This window comes from Setaria italica, chromosome III (genome assembly GCF_000263155.2).
Source record: "Setaria italica strain Yugu1 chromosome III, Setaria_italica_v2.0, whole genome shotgun sequence".
NCBI lineage: Eukaryota > Viridiplantae > Streptophyta > Magnoliopsida > Poales > Poaceae > Setaria > Setaria italica.
Genome location: NC_028452.1, coordinates 3,916,204 through 3,927,145, shown reverse-complemented (window position 1 = coordinate 3,927,145; position 10,942 = coordinate 3,916,204). Strand labels below are relative to the sequence as shown.

Genomic DNA, 10,942 nt, shown 5'->3' with positions numbered 1-10,942 from the left:
CCTGCGTTGTACTGCTATACTCAACCCAGCTTAATGGTGCTATGGGGATTGTTATTTGGCTGATCTTCCATCTCAACCCAGCTTAATGGTGCTCCCCGTCGTCGTGCTCGCTCATTAACTAATGTAAAGTTGTGACTCATAGCACATGAGGTTGGTACCTGTGTTTGTCAGACTGCGAGGGTCTATTGCACGTGAAAAACTAGAAAGAGTGCGAGACTAGTCTCTCCTATATTGTTGTGCATTTTGTGCGTGCAATTTTCGGGTCGCCAAATACGAGAGCCCGGCCCCTAGATCACACGAGCAAAAAGCTTAACCGCAAACGAGTGATTGATGTAAAATGTGTCAAATACTTCGTACAAAGAGGTTACATTTACATCCGAAAAGAGAAAAAAAAATAAATCCACCTGGGATTGCCGGTAGGAGGGAGAGGAAGACCGAGAAGCAAACAAGCTCTCGTCTCGTAGCGGCGCGGTCGGAAGCAGAGCAATAAAAATCGCGGCACCGCAGCGCCGCGCTGGAGACGCGTAGTGCTAGTGCTAGGTAGTAACCGAGCCCGGCGCTACGAACAAACGAGGAGAGGTCGTTGCGTTGCATGCCGGCGCGGCGCAAGGCAACACAACACAAAGGCTTTTTTATTTTTATTTTCCCCCCCTTTTCTACTAGGCGTGGCCGCCGCGGCGCATAGCATATTGTACGTTTGGGTTGGACTTGAACACGGCCGAGCCTCCTCATCGGCGGCCGCCGGTAAAGCAAGAAAAAGAAAGAAAGCCGGTACAGGCCCACCGCCACCACATGGCGCCCTTTCCCATGCAAACTTTTGTCGCCTCTCCTCTCCTCTCCTTTTCCTTCTCTCCTCCCCGGGCACAGCCAGCTCAGACTGTTTTTTTTTGAAGATAACCAGCTCAGACTGTCAAACCCGAACAAGGAAAAAAAACAACTGCCATTCCATTCCTCTGCGACGCGTTACTCCTTGTTTTTACCACGCACGCATGTACGATTGTCAACCGTATATACATACATACATACATGCACCACGCAGATCGAGCGGAGCTGTTTCTTTTCTGTTCTTTTTTTCACTTATTTCAGGCCATTCATCGATCGATTCCCTTGTATATTGCTGCTGCCGAGCTGCCTTGGGCTGTTGGATCGGTTGATCCACGCCTTTTCTTTTTCCCACGGCAACAGCCACGTCCTGACAAAGCTTCGCGGCTGCGAGGACACGAGGCGAGCCATAGCAAACCCATGATTGTCCTCGACCTCAATCTCCAGCTCTATTATATTACTGCTGTAGTATTATACCTGTTCAGACGACACAATACCTTAATTTCTTTTCTTTCCGATCCCTGCATGGACGACGTTAAGCGTACCTGGACAAGAACACGAAATGCATGTATTAGCACGACTAGTTTATGTTCAGAGACTTGAGATTCTTGGTTGGTTTCTTTATGCAACCGGCCGGGAATGGACAGTGACACGACGTCGATTGTGCATGTGTACACCAAGCGTCCTCCTTTGCATAGTAGTAGCAGCAGCAGCTTCAGATGTGCCACCCAAGATATACAAATGTACAGAAATGAATCACGTCAAGCGTAAATACCACAGAATGGATTGAAATGTATGAAAATCATGTACAAACATTCATTGTGCATGGAACCTGAATTGGAAGGAACAGATGGTTCATTCCAGGAGCAAGCAGGGGGAACCCAACTCACTGCGTAATGATGGTGGGGGGTCAAATTAACATTTGAAACGAGCCCATTTTGAACTTAATTTTGGAGGGAAAGTGAGACCGGGTGATGAGTTAATCAGTGGAGTAATTACTATACTCAAATTGTTTGCGCCATTAGCCCTGATGATAAGATGATCCAAGTTTTATCTTTTCATCAAAGCGTTGCACCCCCTGTCTAAACTCTAAGCCCCTCCTCACCAATTCATAAAAAAGAGGTTATATGTGCATGTATTGTTTGTCACATTTCCTCTTGACTACCTGCTACTGTGCTACATCGACTGATGAATGAACCCTCCTGAAGGCAAAGAAAGATACTGCACCCTTGAAGAGACGGAAAAGAAAATAAAGAAAAACGAAGACTTTGTCCAAGGGAGCAAAGGCCAAGGTACACAAGAGACACAAAAGTGGTTGGACCCACGCGAGAGAGAGGAGAGAGAGAAGGCCTGCATTTGTTTTTCAAATGTTTTTCCAACCGGTGGGTGGCCACACCAGATGGCAGGAGATCATAGGCCACTGCACATTCCAAATAATCAATCCCTAATTTCCTCCCCTTCCCCCACAACACTCCCAAGTTTCCATATAATTATCTAGCATTTAGCAATCTGCCATCCTCGGCTTGCAGCCTTGCTATATATATTTCTCTCTCCCCCTCCCCTCCCCACCTCCTCCCCCTCTATATACGCACAAGACGCCAGAAGAAGCAGCAGCAGCAGCAGCAGCAGCAGCGATCGCGCAAAAGCAAAAGGCAAGCCATGGCAATGGAACCACTCCCTCTCTTCATGGGGGACGGCACGGACGCCGCGCTCTTCTCCGCCCTCTGGACCTCCTTCCCGGACGATCTGCAGCAGCCCCCGCAGGAGGTACTAGATTCACTTCATCTCTCTCCTAATCCAATCGCAATTCGACTGATTTTATTTATTGTTTCCCCATTCGCTCTTCTTCCTCCTCTCGTCCCTCCTGCTCAAAACCACAACACCCTCTGGTTCCGCCGCCGCCGACGCCGCTGCATTTTGTTCTTGGCTGGCCGCCACGGCAGCCACGGCAGGGGAGGCGGCAATGGCCTCCGCCGTGTGTCCGCTGTTGCGAGCGCCCGCAGGGGATCTCTCTCCCTGCCCCGCGTGACATTTACTGCCGTGGTCAAGGGGGGTTAGGCAGCCAGCGAATTGGAGAGGGTTCCATCCAGACGCCTTGACACTTCTTTAGCGTGGTGGAATTCTTCTCCTCCAGTCCTCCCCCTCCCTGATCTCAAGGGGGTCCTGCATGTTCGGCATCGCCTCGTGGAAAATTTAACTTTTATCAGACGTGTCTACAGACTTCTCTTCCCGTTTGGTTCATTCACATTTCTTTTCAACCAAAAAGCTTTGCCACTGTAGCGAGATGCTGTTGAATGATGGTGCCCTTTTCTTTTACTTTTTATGCATGTCGATTTGTTTTTTAATGAAGAAAAAACTTTTGTTTCTGGAGGAGCCCAGCATGGGCTCCCAGGTCTCCAACTGACATGAGTAGTAGTGGTTGTATGATGCAATCATTTGCAGGAATCCAAATCATTTGCCCTCTAGATCGTGCTGCCATGTCCCTGTCCAGCCATCACCTTGTGTTTCGCGTCCGTTCTTGCATTAAGCAGCACGGTGAAATTTCATCAGATTATCGTTAGCACTACTGCACTAGTATCAGTTTTAATTCTGATGCTGATCTTTTTTTTTTTGCTTCTCAACCTTTTTGCACTGGTGATTCTTTGAATCTTGCGCATATATCAACAGGAAGAAAGAAAGAAAGCACGAAAGCACTAACCATCTTTAATTTCTTGCTGCTGCTGCAGAGCGTGGCGGAGCTGAAGCAGAGCCTGTTGGCCACCACGCTGGAGCTGGAGGCGGCCAAGGAGGAGCTCAAGAAGAAGGAGCAGAGCATCGCCAAGCTCGCCGACCTTGTCCGCCAGGTGGTCAAGGAGCGCGACGACGCGCGCGACCAGCTGCAGCAACTCCGCCTGCTCGCCGCCGCCGCGCCGGCCCCCGCCGCCCAGCCGCAGCCGCTCGTCACCTCCAGCGTCACCGACTCCGACTGCAGCCTCGTCTCGTCCCCGGTCGACCCCTTCTTCGACCCCGTCACCTCTGCCGACAGGCGCTGCAAGCTCAGCCCCGCCACGCCGCCGCCCCCGTCGGCGGCCGCCGCCAAGCAGCAGTGCCAGCCCGGCGCCAACGTCGTCGGGTCGGCGGCCGACGCCGTGCTCGATATGCTCGCCAGCAAGAGGCCGCTGCCTCAGAAGGGGCGGCTGCTGGCGGCCGTCATGGAGGCCGGGCCGTTGCTGCAGAACCTGCTCGTCGCCGGGCAGCTCCCGCGGTGGCGCAACCCGCCCACTGTGCACGCCCCGGACACGCTGCCCTTCGGCGCCCGCGCCGGCTACGTCGGCGCGCCCATGGCTGCTGGCGGCGCCAACGCCGTGGCGGCCGCCGCGACGCTGGGCTACGCCGGCTCCAACACCTGCATGAAGCGGCCGATGACGGCGATGCCCATGCTGCCGCTGACGCCCATGGCCGCCGCCAACTGCTCGACGGGGTTCATTGCCAAGCGGCAGAGGCTGCATTGACAGCAACCCAGCTGCGCGGCGGTTGTACGCCTGGTCGCCGACGGGTGGGACCACTTGTCAGCTACAGGCGATTCACCATTCTCCATTGATTGATGAGTGAAACGTTTCAACTAGCAATGGTGCCTTAGATGCTAACTGCATAGTAGTGTTATGAGTCATAGAAGTAACTTACTAGAAGTATAGTCAGGTGCTTATGATAGTGTGAATAGCAGGGCTTCACAGTTCTTCCTTCCGCTGCTTTTTTTTTTGGGTTTCTCTTCAATTTTTGGGCATGCGAGTGTCTTAGAGTGAGGCTGTTATGTTAATAGCTTGACATGGAGTATCAGAACCAACATTTCTTGCTTTGTGGTGAGGATCTTGGTTCAACTAATTCCATGTCACAGCCCATGGCTTGGCTTGGAGTCACAATTTATCTATCCTTCAGTGGAGAGCTTGTTCTTGATATGTTCTCCGCAAATCAATATATATGCTACATTATCTTTTGGTGTCAGAATTTTCAGATACGACTTTTAACTGTTCAATGTTTGAGATAAACAAGCATAGTCTAGGTGAAAAACTGGACAATAATAGCATCTTCACAGCAAAGACTAGATGAAAAAACTTATGCCTTGTTCATCAGCATGTATTCAGAGTTTCAGACTAGCAATGTCAGTATGTCACAGTAGGTGACAAAGTTTGGTTGGGGTATTCCGTCCACTAACAAAAGAATATTCTAAGCAGAGGAAACAAGTGTTTATCCTTTGCTAATGTTTGTCCTCGAGACACGAAACTTGTTCTCGTCTCTTTAATTTATTTATATGTAATTGGGCAGAACATGGGTGACGAACCGGCGCCGAACTTAGGACGCGTTGAGCGGCTAAATGCATTGCACATCCCAACACCACCTTTTCAACACTAAGAACACCCTCCAAGGAACCCACACTTCTTGACTATGCCAATTCTTTTTTGCAGAACTCCCTCTCCTAACTGCCCTATTAGTTCTTAATTTTGGTTGATTAGCTTGCTAGGTCTCACATGAGCAGATAGAGAAGGGGGTTCTTGCTTCCTACTCATCATTACCAGATGCAAGTAAACTTTTAGGGAGTATAGAATGACAGTTTCAACCAAATTGACAGCAGTCCATAACAGAATGCTGATATCTTCAGAGTTTACAATACAACATGCAGAGAAGCAATAGCTCTTCACAAAGTACCTGGAAGTGCACTGCAAACAAGTAGCATACAGCAAGTTCCGGAATTTTTCTTCTTCCCTGAAACATGAAATGAGAAAAGCATATTCCATTTCATTTGAGGCGAACTTAATTCGCTTGTGTGAGTACATAGATCATGAGCCTTTTCATACGAAAAGCAATATGAACATAAAAGGAATCTACTTACAAGTTATCATGTCACCACTAAATCATACTTTCTGCAGTAACCTTTAAAACAGTCTCCTATGTAATGATCTGCATGCCTGCAGCAACTGAAGAACAATCATGCCAAAGCAACATCAGCAAGAGCATGCTGCTCCCTGTGGGTAGAGACAGAGTAGTGTGTAAAGATAAAGCCGTTGCTTGCAAGTATGTGAACGGCTAAGCAGCCAAGCTTGCGAATTTTGGGATGATAGTTGCTAGGCAGAAAACTTTGATTAAAATCAGTTGGTTTTCACCCTTTCAGGATTTTTTTCATACCAGCAGCATTAACAAGTGCAAGCGTATATTCACACAATCAAAATAATGTAGTATGTAAGAGACACCGACACACCTATGTAAAGATTGCGCTTACACTATCGCAGTTTGGAGCCGCCTAGCTACACGGTTCGGTCTGCACCACTTGCCGTCAGCGCAGGGGATTTCAACGATTTACAAGTGGTGGAAGCAAAGTAGAAGATATATTGAAAGGCAAAACAGATCCTACTTCGATGGAGTGGTGGAATATATGGAAAGAACGAAATAGAAGAACATTCAATCAAGAGAGCAAATCCTCTGAGGATGTGGCATACCTAATTAAAGAGGAAGCTGGACAATATCAATAGGCAACTCAGGGCAACACCCTGGACCCTCAACAAGACACCTAGCGTTTCTGTTTGTTTTTCTCGTTGTTTTACTACCCCGGGGGCTAGTTGTTTCTTACCTTTCTTTCACTGTTTTCCTAGTAGTGGTTATGTTTGTTCAGGGGGCCGGTTTTTTCAGTTGTTTTCCAGTTGTACTCTAATCTTTTCGTTTTCGCTTCTTTCTAATAAAAATTCGGCAAAGCCTCTTGCCGTCCGTTCAAAAAGAACTATTGCTGACAAAAATGTCACATCCGATTTCTATGTGCATTCCATAAAAGGTACATATTTGCTGGCGGTGTTGGTAATTTTGGAGGGCAAGTAGAAAATTGATGAAGAATTGGTCCATACAAAGAGGCAAAGTGTTTCCTTCCTGTTCAGTATTGAAGGTGCCTTTTTTTCCCTTTCCAAACATGCACGGACTTAAGAACATTTGCTTCAGTTGTGGTGGTGACAGCAAAGCTACAACAGATAGTAATACAGCATCATAAGTACTTCCGCATCCTTAAATCTGAATATCATGGTATTTGCTGACAAAAATGTGTGTTTGTGTATATACAGCGCCAATGCCCATATACTGACAGTTCAACAGTATCCATGTCAGAATATAAACATTGAGGCTCCATGTTTACTTAGCCAAGCGATGCAGAGTGAACAATTTATAAGTGGGAAGATGTAAACAAGTAAACGGAATATTCAAATTTCACCAAGGGCATTCATCTTTAATAACACAGTTATGATTTCAGCTGCCAAGAATGGTTCAAACGGTTATCTGTGGTAACTTCGAAGTACTGGTGGTTTAAAAAGATTCAGTTTCAGCTAAATTAAACAGCAGCTAAAAACAATTGCATGGTGAATCTTAACTCATGCATCGGATTGTTCTTTTATCGAAAACGGCATCAAGTTGCTCTCCTTTAAGTTTTCCAGTCGATTAAGAAGCTCACCTGGAACCATTGAGGTGACAGAAGGGATATGAGCCTGTAGTAAGCGACAGTTAAGTATGTTCATTCCTATCAGAAAAAAGGAAATTATGTTGGCTTTGCTATTTTCAAATGCCTATTTTAGTCGAGTCTGCATAATACTAACAGAGTAACAGTTCACGAAATTCAATGCATGGCCTCGCATCATCACACAGCATAAGTTTTGGAGAAATCAAACTACCATCAGGAGTATCTGTAAAATGCACATGTGCTATTCTAACGAGGCATGCAAACACCAGCTGATGAGTATAATGGGATGCCTCAATTTTATTTTTGGCAATCATGTATACTGTATGTAAACGGACTATAATAAAAGTACTAAAGGGAACAGGAACTGTGCGTTGAGACACCTTCTCTCAGACATAACCCGCACCTAAAGGATCTTCAGTTATGTCTCGGCAACAGTAAGCAGAGGCAACTCTGGCCTTTGGTAGGCTACAGTAAACTAAAAAACTAGTAATAAAACGTCAAAAGGATGCAGGGGCCGTTACAATTAAATGGCACCAAGCCGCCAATGGCTGATGACTTGGAATTTAAAATCATTGGCAATGCACAAGCAACAGGTTTCAGTGTTTTGGCCTAGAGCCTAGCAGATTGTTAACTCTGCTGGTGGTATACCAATGTGCGACAAACACTGGCCATCTGTTCCGGCAGAACCAGTTAGCAGCCATCACAGCAGGCAAGGACAGGCAGTGATCTGTTCCGGTTTCCCGGCTTGCTTGTCCATTCAGTTTCAGACTTTCAGTTCAACAGCACAGAGGAATCACCTGATTTCTCCATACCCTACTGTAACACAGCATACATATTCACAACTCCCAATCGCAAGCCCTGAAGCAAATTCGCACAAGCGCACGGAATGGAGAGTTGAGACGGATTCAGTATTCGCATCAGCTTACCGCGCGTGCGGGCCCGCTCCTCGGCTCCACCGGCCACCGCCTGCCGAGCGCGCGGCGCGGGTGGAGGCGAGGAAGATGCTCCAGCGGCATCGGCGGCGGGTCGCACCCCTCGCCGCCCCCTCCTCGATCTCGTAGGGTTACGGCGACCGACCAGGCAACCAGCGTCAGAGTTTCGGAGAGGAAGAGCGGTTATCGCCTCGCTCCTGTCAGGATGTGGGCCCGCACCCGTCCTCCTATGCGGTCCCACCTTGTCAGCGAGACCGACCATCCGGCCTTCAAATACTCGTGCCCTCGGCGCGTGGCGCCAACCCGGGTAACCACCCCAACGAACTCACCCTCCCGACCCGACCTCCCCCTGTCCCCCACTCTGCGCGGCGAGGAGGAACCCAAGAGCCCGACGGGTTCTCCCTCTCCCCCCGCACGATCGCGGCCGCGAGGAGACAAGAGAGGGAGGAAGCGTAGCGCGAGAGCCCCCGGGCAGACGCGCGTGCCGGTCGCGCCTCCCGGATCGGGGCGCGATCGACAGCGATCCATGGACGTGTTCAACGGGGTGCGCTTCGTGCGGCTGCGGTGCCGCGCGCGGCGCGGCAAGTACCTCGCCGCCGACGTCGACGGTCTCAACGTCTGCCTCTCCGGCCAGCGCGGCGTGCACAACGTGGTGTGGGCGGTCCACCACGCGGCGGGGCCCGACGGCGGGCCCTGCGTCCTCCTCCGCGGCGCCTACGGCCGGTACCTCCTCGCCACCAGTGTGCAGGCCGGGACGGGCCCCTCTCACGGCGTCCTCACCACGCAGGACGACCTCGCCCACACCCCGCCGCCGCCCGGGATGCTGTGGCAGGCGATCCCCAGGCGGAGCACCTTCGTCATGCGGAGCGGCACGGGCCGCTACCTCCGCGCCAACGGCCGATACCTCCGGTGGCGCAGGGCCGTCACCTCCGCCGGGGACAATGGCAGCACCATGATGCAGTGGGACATCGAGAACGTCCCCATCAGGATGACGCGGCCCTGCATCCTTGATCCGACCTACCAGGTAATTTCGCGATCCATCCTGTCAGTGGGACATCAAGAAACGGTAGTGAGGATTATGTGATCCATCCTTGCTAACAAGGATATACTATGAGCAGCTGACGCACGCGCGCCGGCGTCCGCTGACGGAGAGCGAGGTGGCTCGGCAGATCCGGTTCGTCCGCGGCGAGACCAACGGGGCCGTCAACGAGGGAGCCTGGAGGACGATGCGGCTCAACACCCACAACCTGATGCAGCTGCGGCTCACGCTGGCGTGCCGCCTGGGCGCCAGCAGGGACGTCACCCGCACCACCCTCTGCATCCGGGCTGGCCGCTTCGGGCACCTCACTCCTCTGCTCGTCGACCTGCCCATCGGAAACAACCGCATCGACATTGTCATCCTCAACCACGGCACGCAAGGTGAGGTTCAGTCGTTCGGCTCAGCTCAGATCAGGGTTTCCCCATCTTTTTCCCACTGGTTTCTACCGAGTACTTCATTGAGATTGTTAGTCCAAATGTCTCTCATATGTTGCATGCGCCATCGCCCATATTACCAAATGCTTTCATATGTCTGAATACTTGACTGAGACTGTTCAAATGTTTGACAACCTACATGTCATTGTTCTTATAAGTACATGATGGACCATGCAAATGTTTCAGAAGATGTGTGTTAATGTCCTCGTTACAAAATGCTGATTTATCGCTTTATTTTCAGCGGACAACGATTTGCGGTACCCAGATTTGAGTGCTCCGTCCATAGAATAGCAGCAAGGCCTCCTAACAAAAAGGTCAGTAGAAAATCATCTGGACATCTCACTGAAGTGATCCCAAGGATTTTTCAGTTCACTTGGAGTGCCTGAATAAGAGTAGAGGAGTAGATGAGTTCTCTTACATGTCTCCAACTAGGTGTCCTGAACTCGGTACTACTCTTGGGAGTCCATTTGTTCTGCTCAGAGTCCTGGAACCAGGGTGGTGTTAGTTTCCCTTGTCTTTACTGAAACTAGTTACTGAAGATACTCATAGAACACAGGTAGTACATGCCACATGATTTTGACAGAAAATGTTGGCCGAAAAGTACCATCTCCATTGCAGCCCTGCAATCTGATTCTTCTGCTGCAGATATGTTACTCTATCAAGTGATCTGTAAAAATACAAATTTTCTGAGTTCTGACAGAGAATGTCTTTGTGAAAAATGTGAAACGGCACTGATATTTTCTGTGCTTTAGATAAATAACTTTTGCCTGTTCTGATGTTTTCATAAAAAAAAAGGTTTTTTAGTACCAAATTTCCATAATGTATCTCCTGCTGACAGGATTAACCTCCTTGCATTGATGATATCGTTCCTACAAAATACTTCCAATACCGCCACCGCCACTGGATCCCGACACGGATCCACGCGCCGTTGAGGCTCCCCACCACCGCTCCTCTCTACCAGGCTGAGGGGCAGCAAGCGGAGGGGGGAGGGGAGGGGTAGCGAGCAGAGGGGGAGGAAGAGAGGGAGGAAGGGTCGGAGGAAGAGATGGCGGAGTGAGAGAAGGAGGGGGCCGACAGAGGGAGATGATGGAGTCAGGGGAGGGAGAGAGGGGATGCGAAAAAAGAATGAGCTGTGCTTGATAAAAATTTCGGGTCCGACCTCCCCTTTTACCACGGATAGTGGGAAGACCCAGCGGTGATAGTTTTCACTACCAGTTTGAAACAACGCTGGTTATGTGCTGTATCA

General features: G+C 49.8%; 2 protein-coding genes across 3 annotated transcripts; both read left to right on the top strand.

Moving 5' to 3' along the window:
* Window positions 1–2,185: 2,185 nt before the first annotated feature.
* Window positions 2,186–4,757, top strand: LOC101760917. Of its 2 annotated transcripts, none has more exons than XM_004960435.3 (2): window positions 2,186–2,589; window positions 3,549–4,757. In XM_004960435.3, the coding sequence occupies exons 1-2, from the start codon at window positions 2,482–2,484 to the stop codon at window positions 4,311–4,313; spliced, it is 873 nt and encodes a 290-aa protein (XP_004960492.1). In that variant the 5' UTR covers window positions 2,186–2,481; the 3' UTR covers window positions 4,314–4,757. The 2 variants fall into 2 exon arrangements, with proteins under 2 accessions (XP_004960492.1, XP_022680629.1); XM_022824894.1 differs by lacking the exon at window positions 2,186–2,589 and adding an exon at window positions 3,327–3,456.
* A 3,992-nt stretch (window positions 4,758–8,749) lies between these two features.
* LOC101783614 lies at window positions 8,750–9,987 on the top strand. The gene is made up of 3 exons (XM_004963389.1): window positions 8,750–9,247; window positions 9,342–9,642; window positions 9,938–9,987. The coding sequence occupies exons 1-3, from the start codon at window positions 8,750–8,752 to the stop codon at window positions 9,985–9,987; spliced, it is 849 nt and encodes a 282-aa protein (XP_004963446.1).
* The last annotated feature ends 955 nt before the right edge of the window (window positions 9,988–10,942 follow it).

Excerpts from the sequence above, each read along its gene's own strand:
- LOC101760917 (XM_004960435.3), top strand. The coding sequence starts at position 2,482 with ATGGCAATGGAACCACTCCCTCTCTTCATGGGGGACGGCACGGACGCC. Across the intron at positions 2,590-3,548 it reads TGCAGCAGCCCCCGCAGGAG|AGCGTGGCGGAGCTGAAGCA; the intron begins GTACTAGATTCA and ends CTGCTGCTGCAG.
- LOC101783614 (XM_004963389.1), top strand. The coding sequence starts at position 8,750 with ATGGACGTGTTCAACGGGGTGCGCTTCGTGCGGCTGCGGTGCCGCGCG. Across the intron at positions 9,248-9,341 it reads TCCTTGATCCGACCTACCAG|CTGACGCACGCGCGCCGGCG; the intron begins GTAATTTCGCGA and ends TACTATGAGCAG. Across the intron at positions 9,643-9,937 it reads CCTCAACCACGGCACGCAAG|CGGACAACGATTTGCGGTAC; the intron begins GTGAGGTTCAGT and ends CTTTATTTTCAG.